The sequence below is a fragment of the Leptopilina heterotoma genome, unplaced genomic scaffold, assembly GCF_015476425.1.
Source record: "Leptopilina heterotoma isolate Lh14 unplaced genomic scaffold, ASM1547642v1 Lhet_16, whole genome shotgun sequence".
Taxonomy (NCBI): domain Eukaryota; kingdom Metazoa; phylum Arthropoda; class Insecta; order Hymenoptera; family Figitidae; genus Leptopilina; species Leptopilina heterotoma.
Window position 1 is genome coordinate 186,080 of NW_025110874.1, and position 26,544 is coordinate 212,623.

The window sequence follows — 26,544 nt, forward strand, 5'->3', positions numbered from 1 at the left end:
GGATTTGGTCTTTGACCAGAAAACTCATCGAAAAAATATTTTTTGCTAAAGAGTAATATACCGTTTTGAAGCTTGTACCTTCACCTACAAATCGCACTTCTTTGATTTTGAAAAACTACAGTAGCTTTGGAGATATATTGCTTCAAAGGTGACTACCTCAAAAACAAAAATCCGAAAATTGGTGGGGCTAATCCGGACACCCTATGGGGCTAAATCGGACACGGCTAATTAATTAAAGAATGAGACACAAATTTTCGTTTTTTTGTAGAAAAGTCAAATCAATTCTTTATTTATTCATTTGTAGATAGTTCTATACAAAGAATATAATATAAAATGTAAAATCGGTAATTAATATAATATAAAATGAATTACTGTTTTCAGACTTGTCTGTTTGTAGCAACTCGCTTGCGAATTCGAGTTTTAAAATAAATTCTTTATTTATTTACTTATGAAGTGGTTCTATGCAAAGAATATAATATAAAATAAATTAAAGAATTCAAAGATTTGGTTGTTTTTTTATCACGATGTCCGATTCAGCCCCACATCGTCATCTAATAATTAACCTGCAATATATTTTTTCCTCTTAACGTTTTCCATTAAACTTTTTTTCTACTAAACTCAGTACACCTTGGGCTATAAGAAAAATTGCCGTATGATATTTGCACTTTAATTATAACGATAAAACCTCATGCAGCATATGAGGCATTCCATTTCAAAACGACCCCCTTCGTAAACAATTGCCAATGTAAGACTATTTTTAAATGAATATTTCTTCCATTCTGTAGAACCAAATTACTTTTTATATTAGTGATTTCGAAAGTAGAATTTCTGAACTTTCTGATAATAAAAAAATATATTTTTTATATAATTTAATTTAAATAGAAAATTGAGTTTAAAAGTTAAACTTTGAAAAATCTCAAAACACGTTACCTCCGATTTTAATAAAATTCATATCAAACGAAAGCTTGAATATTCTTCTTTTTATTTATCAAACGATAATAATGGACATTTCAGTGGATTTTGAGAAAATAATTAAATTTCACAAACATTTCGAAGGTTATATATGAGAAAACCATTTATTAAGTATAGGGCGGCATTTGTTTTTCCCAATTTATGCATAATAACCTTCGAAATGTTTGTGAAATTTAATTATTTTCTCAAAATCCACTCAAATGTCCATTATTATCGTTTGATAAATAAAAAGAAGAATATTCAAGCTTTCGTTTAATATGAATTTTATTAAAATCGGAGGTAACGTGTTTTGAGATTTTTCAAAGTTTAACTTTCAAACTCAATTTTCTATTTAAATTAAATTATTAAAAAAATATATTTTTTTATTATCAGAAAGTTCAGAAATTCTACTTTCGAAATCACTAATATAAAAAGTAATTTGGTTCTACAGAATGGAAGAAATATTCATTTAAAAATTGTCTTACACATTGGCAATTGTTTACGAAGGGGGTCGTTTTGAAATGGAATGCCTCATATGCATCACGAAATTGCGCGTTCATAGGTTATTTACACGATTTGAAATTCTTCACGGTTTCGGAAATATTTGACTTGTCCGGTTTAGCCCCGGTCTCCCCTACTTCAAATTTTAATATATATATTACATTTTTCCATATTATAGAATAATATTATTGTATCCATTTAAATAGAGTTTGTACAAGAAAAGAAAATTATGATTCTTATACAGTTAACATGATCAACCCATTAATGCCCATGAGCATACTGATAAACACTGACGCAAACTAACTAATGAAATGAGGATATTAGGTCATAAACGACAAGAAAAACAGTTAAAACAATTTTTTAATTAGCTTAAACAATTATTTTTTGTTTATGTACAATTTTATACCTTGAAAAATGTTGTTTCTAGTACAGTTTAATAAATATAATTATCATTGATTTTAATTAACTGAATTTCTGAACTGGAATAAAGAAACAAAAATTAAGCCTTTGTAACCATCCCTTGCCTATAAAACCACCCTCAAATTTTGTTTAAAAGGGATTAAAAAATATTTTTTAAAAATTCTGCTAACTTCAAAATGATTTACGAACATTATTTTGTTGCTTTAAAATCTATAACAAAGGTAAAAAACCCCTGAATTACAAAATTACCGATAAATGTTTACAATTTATCTTACTAATAAAAAATATTTATAACATCCAGATGATTTAAAATTGTAAAAGAATATTTATTTAAAATTTTAAAAGTCTATTAATAGGACTAATTAATCAATAACAGTGTAATTTAATTAAATGCCAATGTTTATTTATTTAATGTATATACGGGCTCAAAGGCCCTTTGAAGAGTAATATATATATATAAAAAAAAGAATACAATGATGACTTAATCCTAAACGTACTAATACGCTCAAACACAACACACCGCACACCAATAACACATCTATCTAGTGCTGTCCATAGACAATAACAATCGGCGCAATGAGGTTCTAAAAGCTGACAGAGAGATCCCAAAAAAATCAATTTTATCATTATATACATTAGCCGCTCTATGAAGCCTTTCAAAAACTGAGTAATAACCATAATTAGTTCTATGGAAATTAACAACAAAAGGCGAATTATATCTTAATAACCCATTAGGAGCAGAGAAATTAATTCTTTCAAGAATAGAAGGACATTGAATAATATTATTAACCCATTAAAGCCCATGATTAGACAAAAGAAAATATCATCAAAATTATTATTGGAAACAGGACTGCGGATCAAATAATGACTTTTGACGTCAAAAATTGTTTAAAAAATAATTTGTTTATAAAAATTGTTATAAACAAATGAAGAAAATTGATAAAATTTTAAAAACTATTAGCGCCATTCGATTCTACGTGAAAAATTACTAAAGGAACATGTATGACTTTTTAAAAATTTTCACTCGATTTGTTGTAAATAATTTATAAACAAATAGTGCACTCTCATGTACCTATTTGGGCCCATCATTAGACAACTAAAAATTTCAGCAAAACTATTACTGGAAACAAGACTGCGGATCAAATGAAGACTTTTGACGTCAAAAATTGTTTGAAAAATAATTTGTTTATAAAAATTTTTATAAACAAATAGAGAAAATTAATAACATTTTTAAAACTTATAGTGCCATTCGATTCTAAGGGAAAAGACTACTAGAATATTTTTTAAATTTAAAAAATTATGAATCAACAAATTCTGCCTGCATTTGTTCGTATGAAATATTTAACCTTTAGAATTACTGTCACTATTGTTAATTTGTTTATAACAATTTTTATCAACAAATTATTTTTTAAACAATTTTTGACGTCAAAAGTCATTATTTGATCCGCAGTCTTGTTTCCAATCATAATTTTGATGAAATGTTTAGTTGTGTAATGATGGGCTCAAATAGGTACATGAGAGTGCACTATTTGTTTATAAATTATTTACAACAAATCGAGTGAAAATTTTTAAAAAGTCATACATGTTCCTTTAGTAATTTTTTACGTAGAATCGAATGGCGCTATTAGTTTTTAAAATTTTATCAATTTTCTCCATTTGTTTATAACAATTTTTATAAACAAATTATTTTTTAAACAATTTTTGACGTCAAAAGTCATTATTTGATCCGCAGTCCTGTTTCCAATAATAATTTTAATGATATTTTTATTTGTCTAATCATGGGCGTTAATAGGTTAATCATTTTGAACAAAAACAAAAGGTCATTATATAAAAATCTATTCTCAATTTTAGGTAAGTTCAGCTGTGTTAAAGTGTTTAATGTTAAAGTGATATTAAAGTAATATATACTTTACAGATGCTATTTTGCATTAAGACATGTAACAAAAAATTTTTTATGAACAAATTAATTTTTTTTAAATTTAGTCAGGATTTAAAAAAAAATTTTAAATTTATTTATATTTTATAATATAGAGGAGATTTTTCAAAAAGTCCCAAATTGTCCCTGACGAGTTTAATGAGTTTTACAAAATTGTATAATCAAATCCAACTTTTGTAATTTCGTTTTTTAATGTTTATTTCAAAAATTACTTGCAATTTTCGAGAATATTCTTTATCATCATGGAATCCCCTAATTATCATAATAAATCAGAACTAAATATCTCTAATTATTTAGAAGTGAGACGACATGCGGGAAAACACTTTTGGGGGGCGATTTTTCCGAATGCCCTTAAACATAAACATTCTATCAACAAAACAATTTTGGGGTGGTCGTCTACCCCAGTTGTATTTCTACGTATGAGTCAGCTATGTTGTACTGTCTAGGGTTAAGACCTGCGAGATCCAAAAGAATCTTAGTATAACAATTAAGGAGGGACTAAAAAGTCTAAAATCGCTCATTCAGGAGGTGAGAGAAAGGCATGATGAAGCGAAGAGGACGGATGAACGTCTCTATCAAGGATTGGTCTGGTCAGAGGAGGCTCGACAAGACCGTAGACTTACAAGAGATAGATTCAATGCAAGTGCATTAAAAAACGATCCTATGGTTTCATATAAAATAAGATTAAGCAGTCCTGAAGCGTCGAAGGACCTTCAGAAGAAGAAGAAGGAAATGAAACCTCCTAAACTGTCTGCACGTAAGGTTGACAGGGATTCTAACGTAAACCAAGACAGGAAGTACCTAGGTTGCCCCTCGATCAGCTATGGATGTAAAGGTGGCTAAGGGTGTTAGTTATTCTGATGTCTTAGGAAAGCTCAAAAGAGAGGCTGCACCTGTTTCCAGCCAGACAAGAGTGGTGAGGGCAATGCCCACAAAGAAAGGTGACCTTTTTTTAAAAATTTAAGGCTCACTAGGGAAAAAGAACTTCACCGAGGAGGTGACAAGGATTGTGGGTGAGCTTGGTAAGTTGCAGATACACAGGACCTACACAGACTAGAAAATCGCTCAACCTTTAAGGATCGGATGACGCATCTCATGTATGATATAGGTGGATAAAATAGTTGCACTTTCGAACTGTGTACTTGAGAACTTATAGTCTTCATAGTTTTAAGCAAGTTAGACTGTATTTTATTCATTTTTTAGTAATCTGTGTATTTCCGTCTAGATTTTTGGGTAAGTATTTGTTGGTTTTATTATAGTATAATTATTTTTAATAAATCTTCGTAAGCAAATGTCATTCTTTTGATGAATTATTTTATCCTATTATGTCAAAACGTATCCTCAAAAATTCGGATGAAATTACTGCACCTAATCAAGAAAGAAGGAAACATTTAACACTTAGTTTTTAATATGAAAGATACCAAGCAAATGATAATTATGGCACTGCAAGAAATTGTGCGCATCCACAATCCGCGCGCACTTGAGTACCAGTCCTGGGACTGATGGTGAGATTTCCAGTTTCCGGCCTGCTCACATGGGGGTTCCTTCTTTGAATTTTGTGAATCCATTTTTTCTTGCTGTTTGGTTGTCCTTTCGTGAAAAGCTCCGCCACTACGGCAAGATCTACCAAACATATCCATGATGTCAGTCGTGCCTGTCAGCGGGCCCACTTCTCCCAGTACATCAAAAACATCATTGATGTTTGGCAGTGGACCCGCTTCTCCCAGCACATCAAAGACATCAATGATGTTCGGCAGTGGACAACCAGAGGCGGAGATTACTATAATCATTATTGTTCTTTATATCTTTGTCCTTTTTATTATTAATATTATTATTACGACCTTATTATATTATATTATTCTTCGTTTCTTTTCACAGAGCAAATTATGTTAATAATTCTATGTTTAATAGAATCACTAGAGAAGCAAATTTAATATAAAATGAATTAAACTTCTTTGATAATAACGCATTGAGATTTAACACAGCACTGCGTAGAATTGTGTTCGGTACTAGTCATACATAAGCTTGCCTAGCGTTTGGTAAATATTATTGAGTTTGTATATTTTTCTTAGATTGTAAGAGTACTTAATGTACGAAAGGGCTTGACCCGTTTATTCTGAATAAATAAATAAATAAATTACTTGATTTTTAACGAGAAATATATGTACGAGCATGGTATGAAGACCGGCTGGCAATGGCTAATTTCTGATACCAGTTGAAGTATGCTGGGCCGCTATCCAATCGACTTTTTCAAGTTGGTGATTTAGTTTACGCAATAAATCATAAAATATCGAACGCAACAGAACGGTACATCGACAACCTGGATTTAACCCGAACAAGGCGAAACCAAATCATCGAAGTAGCATCACCAGAAGTATACTGGATACAGGAAGAAGGAGGACGGCACAAAGTTCACCAATCGCAACTTGTTGCCGCCCCTTGTGTGGAAAGGATGTCAGTTCAGGAACACTACGTTTTGGACAAGGCCAGCAACCACAGAATCACCATCAACCAAATCTGCAAGTTGCACCATTGGTCAGCTCAGAAGAGATGCCCGTTGAACCAGTGCCTGTGTCTGAAGAAGACACTGCACAAGAAGAGGAGCAGTCCTGTGAACCACCATCTGCCGTTATCTTAAGAGAGGTAACTCGATCAAAGCCTAATGTGGCTAAAAAAGCCGAAACCGGAAAAGAAAACGACGAGGAAGATCCAAGTGATAACGTCCGGAGAAGTTATCCCCGTCGACCACCAGAAATTGTCAACTACAGGGACGCACATCAATATGAGCCAAGGAGAAATAAAATAGTTACAACTTGTAGTTTTGCGATTAACATTACCTGCAAAAATAAAGCAATTAACCCAAACATCCTAAGCTGAAGACTAAAAACATTTAGAGCGTCCCCAAACATATATTGTTATAAGCGTCGACAACGACGCGGGGAAAACCCAAAACAGTCTGGCGCGCGGTGAGGAAAACCCGTGACGTAAGCTGTAGCATAAGGTTTTTTCAACTTTGCATTTTTATTAGTTGCTTTAGTTGATTTAATTATTATCCATAATAATATTCGGTTTTATTTGACGGTTACTGGACACTAGTTTATTCTGTTTAGAATAAACTGATAAATTGCAGGATAAATTATCTTTATAGAGAACATTAATCAATATTCTACTATTAAATGTTATTTAATCTCTCTTTTAACTTTATACTTTATCGTTTTATAATTATTAATATTCATTACTCTTATTATATATCGACATTTATATTAATACTTGCTAATTTAATATTCTATTAATTCAATCTTTTTTCTTACTATTTTCTTTATGAATTTTTCGACGTTTCTAATTATTTTATGTTTATTCCAAATAATTATTCCTATGGCATTTTAACTGTGAAGAAAGCGCGTCTGACCAGTTTCGCTGCTCCCGCTCTCGGTTTTTCCACCGTACCGCACATGCGTTACCGAGTGGGAGTACCTCCCGCGCTAATTGGCTCCTGCCTATTAGGAAAGGGAATCCACGGATGCGAATTAGTAGTGGCGCATAAATACGCTGCATTTTCCCTGTCTGACTCTTACTCGACCATCGACTCCCTAAGGAAGACTACCGCCACGAAGCCCTTGCGAATCACCGCTGCCGCCTACACGCTACGACTTCGCAGGAGCGAATTCACTTGTTTTGCACCTATACTGACCATGACGCTCTATTCGTTCTCATCGCCACGGACAACGCTGTTTCTGTACTCTCGCCAGGGCAAGAGACCACCTTCATCACTAAATCTGCCCTTTTCAGGGCAATTTCTACGTTTGATTCAAGACAATTTGCTCTTTTCAGGGTAACAATTTTACGTCAGAATATTTTCACTCCTCTTCGGGAGCTATCCGAGGTTCCGAGTTAACGCGCAACTTCGTTAACTTCGCAACAAAGCCTTAAGGCTTTGTGACTTTCTGAAACACTTTCGGGTTCTGTGCCAAATTAGACTGCCCCTGAGTAAACGAGCTTCGGTGACGCATGGCCAAGAACTCTCGTCAATGTCGTGAAAGAGCTGTTGCTGAACCGCCGCCTGTAGCCGATGCCTCCAAAATACTGTCCGCCACCGACCAGGAGCCGACCGTCGAGTCAACCCCGAATCGGACATCATCACCGGGTCCACCGAAGACGTTTGCCCGAACATTTACTTTTACGCCTGTGTTCAAAACCTTTGCCTCTTGGATGGATCGAGTAGCCTAAGAGAAAGTTGGGTGGACGCAAGCTCCATTTCCAAGCGCCCCGAGCAACCTTTGCCTCTTAGGCACCGGCCCTTCTCATTTTCAGGCAAGTTAAATCAATTTTTGAATATTGATCATATAATTATTTTTTATTTATCAAGTATTTTGCACTAATTTTTCTGCTAATTTGGATCCGACATTTTAAAAATGTAAGTTACTTTACTCTCAATAAATTTGTAATAATTTTTCTTTTACGCAGGAAGGTGTGAATAAGGAAAATGAGGAATTCAGATTTCAGGAAAAGGATATAAAACGAGAGCAGGAGCAGTTGCGGCAAGCAAAAGAGATATGGCGGCAGGAACAGGAACAATGCGGCTACAACAGCAGCTACTGCATGCAAAAAATAAAGGAACAGAAACAGTCTTCTTCTCTTTAACCGATTTTCATACCATCAGCTTTCACCGTTTCCAAAGCAGTAGTTGACAATCTGATACCAACCAACCATTTTATCTGCCATATTGGCCAAATATGAACCATATGTCTCAGGTTCTACCGCCGTAAGAACAGTGTTGGCACTGGTCTTCATATTACCAAGACTTAATTCTTCTTGAATTATAGTTAATTTGGGGATATCAAAATGCATTGCAGATCATATTAATTCAAGGAAACGATCAAAATGATCCATATATCGTATTAAGTAACTACAAGAGTTGATAACATTTGTTTGTTTTGAAGTGTCATTGTACATCTGTTAATATGCAAAAGTATGTGCTCTTGAATATTCAGGAATTCTATTTTTTGTTTTTAGGAATATGAAATAAATCTGTTTTTAATAGATCATTTTTCAAAAACAAATTTCAAAAAAAGATGAAATTAAAAAAAATTTGTGCGTGTCAAATTGCTGCGTCACATTTTATAAAGATAGGAATTATTATTTTTTTTCGGACAGTTTTAAAATCTCTACAAATTCGTCTTGTTTTAATATTTATGCAATAAAACTCGTATTTTTATTAAAAAAAGATATTTATATACAATAATATATTTATATACAATAATATAATACAATAATTATAATAAGAATTATAACAATAATATTAATTATTAAATTTGAAGAAGTTAACAATTTTTCCGAATCAATCTACACATATAAATTAAATATCTTAAATAAACTTCTTTAAATTTAATATTTAATCACCGAATGATAAATTCACTTCCTTCAATTATAATTTGCCTATAAATTGTAAAATTAGGCTTACCATCTTTGAGAACCTTCCTACGTTATCATTAAAATAATGTAGGAAGGGATAGTATATTTCAAGGAACTCGGAGAGTCTCGGGGTGCATGTAGCTCAGTGGTCAGAGCAGTCTACCGGCAATAGAAAGGTCGTGGGCTCGTATCCCACCATGCTACCGTTTTTTCTGAGTTCTTTGATAATTTTGAAATTATTAATTAATTTCGAAAATATTTTTCAAATTAAGCAGGTTTCTGTATTAGGGCAGCTGTGCTGTCGATACATTGAAGCCCATGAGCTTATCGAGATTTATTTAAGATATTTTTTTTTTTTACTGTTTATACTCCTGCCCTATTGGCCTTACGCACTTCGACAAGAGTCCCCGAGAAATACTTTTTTGGATTAAGCATAACCATTCTACTTTAGAAATTTTCTATATAGGGTAAACGTACCAATTGTCGAGGATGGTTCCTGTTGTCGAGTAAACAAACTTTGAATTTTATTTAAACAGTGTAGCACATTGTAAATTAAAAAAAGTAATAAATTTTAATTTTTTTATGCGTTATAAATGTGAAAAAAATATATTAATATTATATAAACAAACAAATGAGACATTTTAGACAATATTTTTTGGTTATTACCATGGTAACATCGACAAATGGAACACCCTCGGCAATTGGTACACTTACCCTATTAACCTAATTTTGCGTCTACAGCCGACTTTATTAGGAGTACTCGCATTACGCCTGGACCACCCGTCAATGGGTTTTCTCGCCAGAGAAGAGGTTAACTGTAGAAAACCTCTCTGAGTACAACCGGTTTATCGACAGTCGAGTTCTAATGGTGTGTACCGGACAATAATCGACGGTGCACATCATTATACCTCGACGTCAAACCTTCCGCTCAGATTGTCTCACGTGCCGGAAAAATACCAAGCCAAGTGGGCGCGAACCAAGGGTACTTATACCCTTGGTCCTTAAACGACCACCAACGCCAGGCATCTATCCGACTGAGCCAATCTGTCGGTAGATTATTTAAGATATTTAATTTATTTGTGTAGATTGATTCGGAAAAATTGTTAACTTCTTCAAATTTAATATTTAATCACCAAATGATAAATTCACTTCCTTCAATAATAGTAATTGTTATTATTAATAATTATTATATTTTATTTATTAATTATTAATATTTATTTTTTATTTATTACATGATTATTATTATATTATAATATTGTATATAAATATATTTTTTAAATATAAAATATGAGTTTTACTGCGTAAAAATTGAAAAAAAGTAGAACGCTATTTGTTGAAAAGTGGTAAAAATTAATTATTTTAACGTTCGAAGAAATATTGAAAATCTTAAAAACTGAAATTTTTATTGTATTAATCTTGTTCCCTGATGTCTAAACTATAGAAATATTGCTTTGTAGAAGTTAAAAGTAGTGTACACTCTTTAAAAATTAAGTTTTATTAGCAACGCCATTTCGGTGTTGTTGCCAGTCTGGGCCTCGGTGCGTGGAACGCCATTTGGAACACCCTGCCAGTGAAGTGGTTAAAATTGTTAGTACAACAATTATTAGTCTTATAAATATAAATAAAATCAATTAAAACGATCAATTTACACCAAGTTCCAGAAAAATTTACAGACCCATTGCCAATATTGATTCTTTTGAAAAAATTAGACCCTATTTCTACATTATAAGATTAAAAATTAAGCACATTATATAAAAGAACTCTTAATGTACTTAATACTAAGTAGTAATAATTTATTTGATTTTAATTAAGATAATTAATTTACTCTGATATTTTTAGGGCTTATCTTTATGTCTATATTTGTTGCTGGTGGAGTTATTCGTGTAGGTAGAATTGGTCACAACCCAATAAAATATTTAATTTTCATAAAACAAACAAGTATTTATTCCAACAATAAAAAATATCTTAGTAATTCGCGCAAAAGTTACAAAAAAATCTTTTTGGCGATGATCGCTTATCACAAGTCTCTCTGCCCAAGCGTCGCCAGAACGTGCTTATTGCATTTTTATCTGTGAGACGCTCTGCGTGTCATCTATAACTTTTTGCGTCATTTAGAATAATAACTAAATCTGTTTAATAATAGAGAACCAGAAGCAGCATTTTACTTTCAATAATTTTGTAATTTATGGTGTATGTCACATTATATAATCAATTAATATAAGTTAATTAGTTATCAATAAATATCAATCAAAAATTTTTACTATCTAAATTATTTTCATGCTTTTCAATTAAAAATTCTACAGCAGCCAAACTGAATTTTTTTACATTACAACTCTACTCAAAAATTAAAATGTTGATAATAATTGTGTGAATATTAAAAATCAATTATACGAATAATCAGATTTTTTAAAAAATACGACACAACGACTTTTGGTAAAATGTAATGAATTAAAAAAATAAATATATAATGAAATATATTAAAATTAATATAATGAGAATTCAAAAATATTATAATGAATTGACCCTATTGTATTTATTTATTTTAATTCTTATGTACTGAGAAATCTATATGAAATTATTATTTTTCTAATCAAAAATGCAGGCGCTAATTTTAATTTTATCTGTTGCGAATGCCGTAATATACAAATAAATGCAAATATCTCGTAAGTAAAAGCTACAAATATTTTTCTTCTGAAGTGTGCCAACAATGGAATTCTATAATTTTTGATTTAAAACAATACTAGCGCGTTGGTGATGCTTTCACTCTATGTTCTCTCCTTGACCTGTACGAAGAGAAAAATTAATCCTTAGGGAGAAATTCCATGAACCAAAATGAGAAGTTTAAAAAGAGTCGATATATACCTGGTGATAACGATCCGCAAGGAAGCTTTAACGCTGCCAGTGTAGATGTGGTCAGAATTCCGTCCGCTTTTATTGCTCTCACTTCTACTTTCTACATTCTTCCTCTATTTTTCTTTATATTGTTCTCTTTCTTACGAGTCTTACAAGTCTACTCTGGAAAATACGTCTAGAATACTTCTCTCGCATTCTGTATATAGGGCGTGGCAGTTTTCACCCAAATGTTGTCCTAGTCGTTCTGCCACATGATATTCTCTATCCTCGTGTTGCTCGTAATTCTCGTTTGTGCTGGAAGGTCTGAAAAGGTTTTCGATTCGATTCAACGAACAAATACAGAAAAGAGAAACATTTTTCAATTTAAATTCATAAAAATAACGAGAATATATTATATAGGACAAAATGTATCAACTGTAGCAACCTCAAATATAGATATTGTCGAAACAGCAGATTTTTGACAATTTATATCTAATATATACTAGCATGAAACAAATTTTCGACCTTTAAGTTTGTTATTAAATTCAAGATTTAACTCTTTTTTCTAAATTAAAAATGATTTTGACTTTTTTAAAAGAAAGGACCCATTTTTCTATTCTTAAAATTAAACTGAAGATGTTGTTACGTTATTTTTACGTTTTTCGTCACAATAGCACTAATATAAGAACATTTTTCTAGTATTTAAATTTTGGTTATATGAATTGTTTAAGCTCTCGTTTGGAGTTAATTGACAGGTTCCTATGGTCAAGAAGTTCGCAATCTTGCCATAGGAAAAGTCGTTTTAGTTTAGGTGCCGTAGTATTAGTTATACAGAATTCTGGGAGAAGCAAGGTAGGATAAAAACCCCTTTTTGTAAGAAAATATCGAGAATACCATACGTTTTTATGTAAAATCACTTTTGAATTTTTTTACAATGTAATATTTATCAAAATATATTGTGAAAAATTTTATAATTATGAATTTAGTTTATAATGTATAAAATAGGATAAATAATTAACAATATTTTAAAATATCTTTTTATAAGCTAAAAACAGAGTATGCAACTATTGATTCTGTGATTCTAAGCCACAAACAAAACATTTCATATAAAATTACCTTAAATGGATTTTTGCAACTATTTTTTTAATTTTTCAGGAAATTTTTTAATTGTGGCCACATTGGGACCACTTTTTTTAAAGCAAAATTTCAGCTGCTTTTCCAAAGTCGTCTAAGTTTTATTTTCCTTAGTAAAATATAAATTTTTTTGATAAAAAGTTAGCTAAGAAGATACAGTTTCAGGGCATATATTATTAATTATATGTTAATTATGAATAATTGTTTATGATTAATGTTCTATATTTAGTTTCCGTATAATAGGCTAGAAAAAAAGCGTTACAATTTGGCGCCCAACGTGGAGCGCACAAGTTAATATTTCTGAGAAGGTAGTCCAGCAAGAAGTAAAAAAAATATAAAGAGTTTTAGAGAAAATTATTTTTGGTCATATTTTTAAAGTATGTTACAGATAAATAAAACAAGTAAAGTAATTAATCTAATTTTTTAAAGTATAGAGGAGAACAGGGCGAGGCAGCCAAGATTGCACATTTTGGTTTGCGAGGCAGTTATTTAAATAGGTTTTTTCAATTTTAATATCGCGTTAGAAAGCTTGTCTTATTGGCTAAAAAATTGCCATAGAACATTTTGACGTAGGTTGCACTTAAAAATTTCTACAACCCTTTTCCCAAAAGACCACATTTTGGCATATTTGAAAAATCGTGGGTTGAGGCGGCCAACTATTTTAATAGTTAAAAAAACATAACTTAAAGTTACAATTAGTGAAACATAACAAGGTAGTTGTCCTTAACTTACTTTTATTTTGTTAGTAAACTTCAAAAATTTACATTTAATAGTTATTTTCGTAACAAGGGCGCAAAATAGGTGATTTCGCCCAAGTCGGAATCACCTTTGCGCCCATGATGCGAACATAATTTTTTGTCCTAACTGCATGAAAAGTATGGCATTGAGGGCACGCACGATTAAACGCTCATATTAGTTAAAAATTAAGCTCTATATAAACATTATATCGAATAAAGTCTATAATGATAGAAGTTTTAAAATAGAAATAAAAAACAATGTATTCTGGAAACATAGTATTTATTTAGAACGTAGTAATTAATGATTAAACAAAACTGAAACAAGAACTTTTAAAATTGACAATTTTGATAAACGAAATGGGAACAAAACCAAATGTCTCATAATTTTTTTAGAGAAAATAAAAAAAAATTGCAAATTTTTATAAACAAAATAAAACAAGTTGAAAATGTTTGCAGTTCTATAGTCAACATAAAAAGAAAGTCGAAAATGTCTCATTTTAATGAAGAAAATCGAATAAGTAACAAGCGGGCGCAAAATACTTTATTGCCCGCTCGGAGGTAGAGGAAACGGGCGAAAAATACTTTACCGACCGCTGACGTCATACAAGTGGGCGCAAAATACTTTTCCGCCCGCTTCCCTCACTCCCGGGCGTAATGTGTTACTTTGCTCCCGCCTTAAGTGCCCGAAATGACATACTTTCATACACTAAATTCTGCATTAAAAATCACTTTACAAGAATTTTATTCGTGTAACTCTATTAACTAAAATCACTAAAATAACTCTTAGAAAAGTTACATCCAAAAAGTATGTTTTCATAAATGATACTGTCACTGCTAAACTGCTGCAGCAATAATGCCCATCTGTTAGCAACTAAAGTAAACTATCATAAGCAGTCTACATTATCAATAGCGCACGATTTGAAAAAATTATGCAGAAATAAGAAGCAATTGGCTGACTCACCCCGTTGGCTGCCTCGCCCCGTTCTCCTCTACTACATAAGAAAATCCGTCAATCTATCCATTTTTTATAGGTAAATTTGATTTTTTTAATTCATAAAAATATATTATAATTGACTAATATTAGTCTCGTGAAAGAAAATTAAAATTAAAAAAAAAAATTTAATATCTTTTGAATCTGTATTTTTCTTTCTCTCTAAAGAATTTTTAATTAGAAAATTTTATTTTGGAAAGAATGATGATTATTTTGTTGTTGGTCACATGACTCAATCCTACCTCTAAAAATTAAAAATTTTGGGAAAATTTGAGAGTGGGTACACCCCTCCTTACCTCAGGAAGGACCGTACCCCTAACAAGTTTGTCGAAGACATGAATACCTAAGGAAGGACCGTACTCCTTACAAGTGGTCGAAGTCATGATCATTAGTTTTCCGGATTACTAAATTGAATAGTCGCGTTTTTGCACTTTAAATAGTTCTCCTGAATACTCCCGTACTACAGTCATGACTAATAGTAATTAATTAAAAATTAATTGATTTACTTGCCACAGTGGTGCTATTCTTTTTATTTTTTCTTTGAAGTTACAGTTAGTGAACAATTAAATTAAAGATTTTTTTGGCTATAGACCATAAAACTTGTGTGTGGTGCATCTAGTTACTTGCTCTCTAGTTAGCATGTAGTGGTTGATATTGGTAGAGATTCCTACTTGTTAAGTCAATATAAAAAGATTTCATTAACATTTTTCGTGGGTTTAATTCAATTTAGTTTATAAATTTCCGTATATAAATTTTCTTTTTCTCGACATGTGCTAGCATCCTACTTCAGCGTTATGGCTGATGAGAATTTTTAAGAACAATTGTATTCTCTTGAAACTGGTCACGCAGGTGTTTTTGAAGTAGCTGATTACGAATCTAACCTCAGTTTGAAAAAATTATAAATGTTGCATCCAATATGATGGAAAAAAATATTTAAATTTAGTTTATATAGTAACGTCCTTCTTCCATTAGAATATTTAAAATATATTTTTTAATGTTTTCTTATTCTCACTGCGTCAAGGTAAAAGTATTTTGGGTAATCTTTTTTTAATTTTTTCATATTTTTTTTGCTTTTATACATATATTTTTTTATATTTTTTGAACATTTTTTAGGAAAATTTAAATCTATTTTTACTTTTATTAAATAATTTTTCCATGTGATTCTAAAAAACAATCTTTTCAAAAATATCAATTGCATTGCTGAAATAATAAAAACGTTCTTACTTCACAAGAATCCTTAGAGCAGTATTTCCTCTTTTGCGACGTTTCTACATTGTGAATTTTCATACCATGAGTTCCACATTTTGTCAATTTATGTCTGACAATATCTAACACAAAATATTTTCTGAAACCTTTTTAAGTTATTTTCTAACAGCATTTGACAAAATGTAAAACTCATTTTGTTTTTAAATTTTTATCACATAGCATTCAAAGCCATTCTCTCACAGTAAATTTTTCACTTATGGAAATTTTTTTTATCAAAATCTGTACTGGACAGAGAGATGGCATAATTGATATGGAATGACTCATATTCAAAACCGTTATGTCTTAACAAGTTGATAAATAATATCAGTTTGATAAATTGCAAAAATTCGAATAATTTCTCAAGATATCCCTCCAAGCAAACTTTAGAATTTTTAATTGTTTATAATTTTTTTAAATTAAAATTAACAAATTAATACTGTACTTTCCTTTAAAAATAAAAGTTTATTTTTTATTCCGTTACTACACATGTCTTAGATCAGTTTAAATTAATATAATAAGACCTTCCTATAAATAGTAAAGCATAAAATAATTTATATTATCTGATATAAACAATATTAGTTAACAAATAAGTTAACTTTGCTTTCTCTCCATCAACAAATTTTGTTCTTTCATATTTATATTTTACTTTAGGTTCATTTAATAAATATATTTTCTTTTTGTTACAAAGGAACTTTTTTAAATTGTTACAAACAATATTAGTTATATATAATTAACTTTTCTTCCGATGCACTAAGTTACTTATTAATTTAAGGGGGCTGGTTAAACCTAGGGTTTTTACAAATGTGTTTTTCTAGTGATATTATTATATTTTTATTAACTAAATTTTTTTTACATAAAAGTAAACATATTGAGAAGAAAATGTAAGCAAAAAAATTAAAGGTGGAAGAAATTAACAATCTCTTCAAATCAATTTCTCACTTATAAGATTCTTAAATTTCATGTATCAATAGCACCGCTGTCCGAATACAGAAACCTGCTGCTTTTTCTGAAAAATATTTTCGAAATCAATTAATAATTTCAAAATTATCGATGAACTCAGAAAAAACGGTAGCATAGTGAGATACGAGAGAACGACCTTTCTATTAATTGCTGCGCCGGTAGATTACTCTGTCTACTGAGTTACATGCTGGTATCCCACTATGCTCTCGTTTTTTCTGAGTTCTTTGATAATTTTGAAATTATTAATTGATTTCAAAAATATTTTCCAGAAGTAGTAGGTTTCTGTATTCATACAGCGGTGCTGTTGATACTTCCACCTTTAACATTAATGTCTCTTGAATGCAATTAAAAATGTTAGAATCCTTTCAGTGTTATTGAAAATTCCACGTACTTTTTTCCGTGTAGTGGAAGAATTTCTTAAATTTGATAACAAAATTTTTTATATATACTTACGTTAAAAATGTTTGGACGAGTTGTCCTAATATGCCGTAATGTATGTTAAAAGGTGCGAATGCAGCTTCGCATATTGCACGGAGCATACACTCTTTACCTTTAAATCCATAATTCTCTATTACTTTTTGCACTATTTTGTATATATTCCATCGACTTTTACCAGTCCGACTATAGTGAACGCCAGGCTCAGTGAAGTCCGTCGAGTTCACAGGTAAATTATAAATGATTTTTGAAAAAGTTCCAACAATTACACTTTCTCGTCCAAGTTGTAGTGGAGTGCCAATGCCAAAAATAAGCTGCATTCGAATCAATAAGTAATTATTTTATTAGAATTTAAATCTCAACAAAAACATCTTCAATGCAAAAAGTTTCGCCAAGTAAAAGTTTTTATAATTGTCCAAACAACTATTGAAATAAAAGTTTACCAAGTAAAATTTATAACCAAAGTTTTAATATTGATTAATTTTATTTAGTGATGCACTTCGAGTCAGTCTCGTCTCGGAAAATTGACAATGAAAACAATTGAATGTTATATTTTGATCTCTTTTCTTTAATGAAAGGACAGAGTCTCGTTGTGCATAACTAATAATATTATTAATATTACTAATTACGTTTCCGAATTGAGACAATGTTTCACGTTATATTTTGAATTGCAATAAATATGAAATTTAATTTTATGATTAACATAAGCTAAAAATGAAATCTAATTATTTTTCCTAATAAAAGAAAAGAGGCTCGAAGTGCAACACTAAATAAAATCAATCAATATTAAAACTTTGGTTATAAATTTTACTTGGTAAACTTTTATTTCAATAGTTGTTTGGACAATTATAAAAACTTTTACTTGGCGGAACTTTTTGCATTAACGATGTTTTTGTTGAGATTTAAAAACTTTTTGCGTCATTTCAACTTTTTAATAAAAGCATAAAGTAATATTAAAAGGGAAACATTATTACAAGTAATTAAATGATATACTATAGTATAGATTATGATGACGTACAGCCCTGCTCAGGAAATTAAATTAATTTAAAAAATTGGAGCAATAGTTATGCTCATAAGAAATTTAAGCATTAATAACGTCTTTGTAATGAGACAGGACTTAAAATTTTGGAGTTATATAAATTTAATATAAAAGTTGAGATAATTACAGAAATAAAAGCAGGAAATACAGCTGTCATTCCTAGAATAACTTTAGATACAGGGGAATTTTCTTCATTACCTTATATTTTATACAGAAGAAAGTTTCCAGTAGTTTTAGCTTCTGCTATAACTATTAATAAATCACAGGGATAAAGTTTTGAAGAGGTAGGTATTTATTTTCGCAGACCTTTATTTTATAATGGCCAAATGTACGTAGAATTTCGAGATGTAAAAACCAAAATAAATTATTTGTTGAAATTGATTCTGAAGAATTTACAGAAATAAAAAATATTGTATGGAAGGAAGTATTTAAATAAATTATTTGAAATATTTCAAAAAATGTAACTTAAATTTTTATTTAATTTTACAATATTATTAGAATATATTTACATATTATATTATTAAAATATATTTACTTCGAAAAAATTAATAAATATTTTTTACTTTAGGTGAGATGCTAAATTAGTTTGTAATAAACTTTAACCAATTTTAATTTTATTGTACCTGCTCGCGGTGCATCTTGGAAACAAATTTATTAAAACTCAAATTTCGAATTTTAAAATACGTCTTTAATTAGGGGAGAGTGGGGCAAACCAGCCATACTAATTGTTTTCTTACTCTTGTGACTAAATGAATCAACTGATTTCATTTTTCATTGGCTTGTTTGAAAGATCATTTAATTAAGCAACTTTTCCCAGAGATACCTGTACTTTATCTTTTATTAATAAAAACGATGAAATAGTCGATCACTCCTAGTCAGGATTTATCTTTTATTGTTTAGTTGCTGTGTTAACTTTTAAAATTTTTGCAAACTGGCCCCTTGGGGTAAACCGGCCAATTAGGTTTTTTAAATATAATATTGCATTTGTATAATCTCCAATAACAACAAACATAAAGAATCATGTGAATAATGGTTGTAATAATGTAAATAATAATACAGGATTAAATTTTAATGAAATAAATATTTTTTTAATAACAAAACAAAAATATTTGAAGTTTTCAGGGAAACAATATTAATGGGTATAATATTCTTATTGGAAGATAATTATTTTTCATTGACACTAAATATTTTAATGAAAAAAACATTCTAACTAATAATAATTTTCGTTACACTCTGATAAAATCGAAATATTCTATCGCCGGTTTACCCCACAGGCATATTTTGAGAATTAATATTTGTCTATAAGAAATTCTTTGTAAATTCATCAAAGTATTTAGTGATAAATTATTCTGAGGTGTGTAGCTTCAAAACCTAAGACAGAATATTTGGAAATATTACATTTTTTTCAGAATTACCTTAAGAACAAGTTCGTAAAAATGTATAACGGAACTAAGAAAAAAACTTTTGCTCCCAGCGTTGCCATTTCGTAGATATTGAAACCTGGCTGGTTTGCCCCACTCTCCCCTACATTTTATATAAATAAATGTACTTGACTTTGAATCGAAAATAAAATTAGAATAGTATAAAAAGTTTTTATGTATAAATCTTTATACATAAAGAATTAAGCATACGAGATTTATATTCACGCGTTAAAAAGAGAAGAATATTTCAAAGAAAAATCTTATTTATTGAATATATCTTATTTATATGAAATTTTGAAGTAAACACAAACTGCTTTTTAATTATTAACAAAATCATATATGTGAGGGTAAAACTGGAGGAAATTGGATAACTTTGTGCCGTAGAGCATATGGGAACAGTATATAAACATGGCGTGATAGAATAATTTAAAAGACATTTCTCATTGGTATTTCACGGTGCTCTTGCTTGGTTATCTATCCTTTACGAATAATTAACGAAAAGATTACGTATATGAAAGCTCGCTCTCCCACCCATGTTTAAGTAACATACTTTGTCATAAGGGTTCTTGAGGCTTTTAAGCATCCTGTATCCTATATATGGGATTTGGATTATTTATGTCAACAATAGAAGAAGATTTTTTAACTCGATTTTGAATTTAAAATTGCAAACTTCACTTTCTAAAGTATTACAAAGACAAAAAAATATGAGAGAAAAAGTTTTTTCATATGTGCCCTGACGCGGTGAAAGGGACCTTACACCCAAAAATTTAATTTTCTGTCCTTTTTGCACGGAAAGTATGTCATTTCGGGCACTAAGAGCGGGCGCAAAACAACACATTACCACCCGGGAGTAGGGTATGTGATCACAAAAGTATTTTATGCCCGGTTTCTCTTGAAAATGTAAAAACGCATCACGATAACATAAAAATCAGTTTTTACCTAAGTAAAGAACAACTTCTTTCACCAGTAAAAAGAATTTACTGCTCATGCCTTCAATGCCATACTTTTTAATTTGCTCCATCACGTCAGACATTTTATTAACGTCAAACAACATTCCTAATCAAACAAATGACTCAAAATTTTTGTGGTCTTGGGATTTAAGGTTTTTTAAGAAATTATTATATTTTAATGTAAATCAGTATCTAGGGGCTTTTGGTTTTGCTGATTACAAATCTGTTCTCAGGTTTTGAAAATTCAAAATGGTTTAGTAAAATATATAAATTTTGTAGATACATAAAAATTCAAGAAAACTTTTTAATAATGTTCTTATTTGATTTCTAAAAGTTACACAGGACCACAAAAAATCAAACTTTTTCCAAGGCAAACCCCAAAAACCCTAGATACTAATTTGCATGAAATCAGAACCCAAGTCCAAAAATTTTTGAATTAATTGTTTAATTAGGTTTTTTTTTTTAAATTAGAAAAAAATCCTAACGTAATGGTGCAAATAGGACTTCAGATTTGTGTTCAGCGCATCAAAATAGGTCATAAAATCATATTTCCGGTTGACTTGGAAAAAGTTCGATTTTTTGTGCTCCTGTGTAATTATTTAAAAATAAAAGTAACAAATTATTCTTCTTTTTAAGGTTTAAGTTAATTAAATATGGGAATTTTTTTTTTATTTCTAATAAAATATTATTAAATATTTTTATCATTTAGAAAATAAGAACTTAAACTATATTTAAAAAAATTTAAGCCAATTAAAACATTAGAAAAAAATGAATACAAAGTTATGTTTTGCAAAAATGAAAAATATGAAAAAAAAATTTCTCAATTTAACTTTTCAATGAAATTATTTTTTAACAATTAATATAAATTTTTTCTAAATTGAAATTAAAAATTTTTTTTAATAATTAGCTTAATTTTTATTTTTCTTCTTTTTCCAACAGAAAAACGAAACAAAACACCAAAACTGTTAATTAAAAAATCAGTTTTATAACGTCGTATTCAGCGTAAAACAAAAAAACAAAAAAAAATATTTATGAGGAAAATTTTCCGGAAACAATCATCAGTTACGAACCAATAGTGTCGAAGGCTTGGGATAAATCAAAGTTCTTCTTTTTCGTGTAAAAACCACATTGACTGTATCGTATTTTAACGCAAGATCGCGTTTGTCAATGTACGTCACATTGTTATTGGAAAACTGTTCACATACAGTTTTCAACATGCAAATAGAGAATATCCACGTAATGCTCAATGCTAGCTTCATAGTCTTTGTGAATCGTGATATGACAAATGCGTGAAAATAAAAAACGTGTGTGCTAACGAATTGTTAACTGAAAAAAAATGAAACGAAAAGCAAGATAAAAAATGATTTTTTCTATTAGAACCTGATCGTTACTTGTTTCAGAAAAATTAATATTTATTTACAACTTAGCGTGTGTTGCAGTCTCATTATTAAACTAAAAATTTGTAACGGTAACTCAATTTAAGAAGAAGGTAACGAAAAGATTGATAAATGTTGAGAAATTTCTTTTGCTTTTATATAATAAAATATTTAAAAATTATGACAAGCAGTAAATTTAATCTTTTCAATAATAGTTAATAATTGATTTTTAATTATAAATTCACTTATAATTATTTTACTAATTTACTAACTTAATAACGTCTTGAGCAGAAATTGACCTACTTAATTCGTATTTCTGATGAGAATCAAACCAAAGTTGCCAAATGTGGCTCACATCAGAGAAATTTTAGTGCTCACATCAGATCGGGTCCATTCTGTCGAAAATGTGACTAACAATTAAGTTTCATAAGTGTTTGAGAATAGTTATATTCTAAATAAACAATAACTTCACAGACTATTGATCACTTCACAAAAAACATACATCAAACTATCTTTTAACACAAATCTTTGTGTTTTAACAGTGATACTATAAACACATGGATAAAAACGTTTTTAAACGCACTTTAGGTTAAAGAAACAAACTTTTAATATAGGATCAATGCACAGTAGTGTAAAACCCCGATCTAGCTGGACAAAACTGTTTCCTCCAAATTACTTTGATGAATTTTTATGAAACTTTTTACACGGGGGTTTTTAAGGTCGCTGATTACGAATCTGAGGTCAGTTTTAAAAAATTTAAAATGGCGGATCCAATATGGCGGACAAAAAGTTTAAAGAATTGATGGATTTTAATGAAATATGGTACTCGAAAGATTTTTGGGTTGCTGATTACGAATCTGAGATCAGTTTTTAAAAATTCAAAATGGTGGATCAAATATGGCGGACAGTAATACAAAAAAAATGATTGGATTTTAGTAAAACATGGTATTCAAAGGTTTTTTGCCTTGTTGAGTGCAAATATTAAGTTAGCTTTTTTTAATTAAAAATGGCAAATCTAAAATATTCAACGATCTTTTAAATATATAATTAAAATTCATCAGATTATTAATTCTGTGCTTAAGTTTGGAGTATTTATTATATTAGATGTAATTTATATAATTATGTTTATTTATAATAAAGTTTATTAGTTAACTGTCGATCATAACATTCTTAATAAGATATAATTATTTTTTTAATATTATAGTCTTAAAAACTTGAATTCCTAACATTTAAATTGTTAAATTTGTAAAATGAAAACACTTTTTTTTGAATTTTCTTTACATAGAAAGTTCTTTCTAACATTACCTTCCTGAAGAATTATTTTATTTGTAAACATTAATTTTTGAACTTACTGTCTGACATATTGGATCCGTACTTTAAAATTTTTTAAAACTAATTTCAGATTTGTAATTATTGATCAAAAAACCTTTGAATACCATGTTTTATTAAAATTCTTAAATTTTTTAAACTTACTATCCGCCAATTTTAAAAATATTACAATTTTTTAAACAATATTTTTAGTTTTAATCATCAAATATTTTTATATAGATTACATATTGTGGTTAAAACGTTAAAAAATATGATGTTATTATATAGAAAACGAGACTTTGGAGATGAATTAAATTTTAACTCTCATTGATAATACTATTTTAATTAATAATTATAATAACTTTTTATATATCATATTTTAAACAAATAAAAATAAAAAATAAACGTTATATTCTTAACTTTAATTTGATATATGTGACCGGGTCTGAGAAAAGGGACCTACTTACCAAAATCAACTTTTCGAGAAAAACGCGTTTAAAGTTTTCTATCCAAATAAATTAGATTTCTTGAAACATTTTACATTTTAAATTAACATGATGAGTGTTCTTTATGTATTTTTTTGTGCTGAATCCGATTTTCATGGTTAAATAATTGTTCAAATAACCCTGTAATTGTTATAAACGATTTACTTTGCAAAAGTCAAATTATGGAATTTTCAAAATTAATTTAAAAGACTTCCGGATGTCCTAGAGGTCTGAGATTTTTTATGCAAGTTTAGAATTATACAATAATCTGAATAATTTTGAACTCTACAATAATCCATAGTTATTTTTTGACTTGCACAACCAGGTTGCCGATGACGGGTATACTTGGGGATCATCTTCGAGGAATTAAGTCGAATTTTTTGTAAATGGTTAAGGCATTCAATTTAAGATTAAGGGGAAATATTCTTGACACTTAGACAACCAAAAAAAAATGTTTAACAATCGGGACTGATTGCATTGTATTTCTAGGACCTTAAACTGTAAGAAACCATAATAAAAAAATCGATTTTTTGGTCAGTAGGACCCTTTTCTCAGACCCGGTCACATATATTATAAATTTGTTGAAATTATTTAATTATGTTAAAATATAATTATAAAATATATATTTTGTTTAACAAAAAATTTAAAGACAAAATTATATGTTTTTAAATAGGAAGAACTTTAAATATAAGCATTAGAAGATTATATAAAGATAGATAAATCTTCGCAGAATATAAATAAATTTAAAAAAATTTAAACTTAATAAAATATTAATAAAAAATTAATTAGAATAATGAAACTCATGTTGGAGGCACGTGAAGTGGTCCCTTTTAGAAGAATCACCCATATACTTCTTAGAACAACCTCTATATTATCCAAATACCTAAAAAAATTTAAGACAAAAGTAATGGGCCCTTTAACTGAAGTAAATTTTTCTTTGCTTTATAAATTTTGACCTGTTATGCTGGCATGTCCACTTTGACGTTCTGTTTCAACGTTTATTAAGTGAATCTTACAGGGTCATTAAATGCTCGTTTCGGTCTTAGGGCGCCTACGGCGCTCTCGATCTCCACACGTGTCACAAAAACGACCGTAAACAAATGGCTGCCTTTATCCCGTTATTGTTTAATATATTATTTCCAACGATGAAAATCCATTTAATAAACTTTGGTGAAATAAGATAAAATTCCATTTTCACATTCAGGAAATATAAATTCACATTGGTTTGGATCTTTTTTGCCAATAAACTCCGCTGCATGGTATTCTTGATCGTAAGAAGTATCAAATTTCTCACTTGTAGTGGAAGGTCTAAAAACATTTAAATTCAAAATTACAAAATTAAAAAGTTACTTTATATGTGTGAATTAGCGGAATGTCGCCGAATGAGTAGCGATAAGTAAGCGGCTAAATCCGTCATTGTATATGTCGTAGGCGAAAAGAAAAATCCTTCGTTTAGCTTAATGCCTAGGCTTTAAACTAAACGCGGTCAAATTGGAAAATATACATAAAAATTGAAATAGATGCAAATATTTCTTATTAGCCTGGATTTATTTAGTCTTATTAAAAATTAAAAGAAAAGACTAAATTTTTTCATATAATGTTAACATTAATTTTATTGTTATTAGTTACATATGCACAAAAATAATATGTATGTCAAATTATTTATTGTAGCAAGATATATTTTGGTGGCTTCGCGAGCTGCAAGTTAATTTAAATTTAAAGTAGGTACACCTGTTCGTTTTACACTGATTTGCAGCCACTTTGCAATTGCATTTTTTAAAATCCTGTCCACCACACATTGATTGGTGAGCTGCTGCTTCTCTTAAAGTTAATGTAACATTTTTATCAAATTCTTCGCTTTTTACAATTTCTGTCCCTGACTCTTTTAAATCTGTACGTGAAAACCACCCTTTAATAACGCCGCTTTTTGTCCCAATTTTGATTTTGGATGTCAAATATGATGCCAACAATTGTACCAAAATCTAGTGGCCCACGATCTACACCAGGAACTGACAAAGTGACGCAAGTACCGATTGTTAACAGAGGAAATTGTATTTCAGAGAAGGTTTTTATTTTGTCAGCTGCAATTTTTTGCCGATTATAACAGTCCTGTTGATTACTAACTAAATTTGTTCCCCGAATGCAAAAAGAACATATGAGACTATTGTCAGTTTCTAAGTTTAGTGTTCCGCAATGGATACTAAAGTCACATTTCATACAATTTATGCTTTCGTTAGAATTTTAATTATTAAAAAAATAGTTAAAAATAATAATGCTCTTTAATAAAAGATTGTAAATTTTGTACTCTTTAATTTACCTGAACTTCAAAACTACCGCGGGACCAGTTATTTGATTTGTGGTCCACTATCCAAACTCGCAATATATTCGGCCATTATCGCTTTGGAGGATAG

General features: G+C 29.7%; 2 protein-coding genes across 3 annotated transcripts in view; both read right to left on the reverse strand.

Moving 5' to 3' along the window:
* The window catches only part of LOC122498817, a 105,383-nt gene that overhangs the window by 34,721 nt on the left and 44,118 nt on the right, over nt 1-26,544 (reverse strand). The gene's annotated exons all lie outside the window — the stretch shown is intronic.
* Nucleotides 11,749-22,350, reverse strand: LOC122498822. The gene is made up of 4 exons (XM_043606763.1): nt 22,035-22,350; nt 17,573-17,868; nt 12,083-12,376; nt 11,749-12,003 (listed from the first exon to the last, which is right to left on the reverse strand). The coding sequence occupies exons 1-3, from the start codon at nt 22,221-22,223 to the stop codon at nt 12,223-12,225; spliced, it is 639 nt and encodes a 212-aa protein (XP_043462698.1). The 5' UTR covers nt 22,224-22,350; the 3' UTR covers nt 11,749-12,003; nt 12,083-12,222.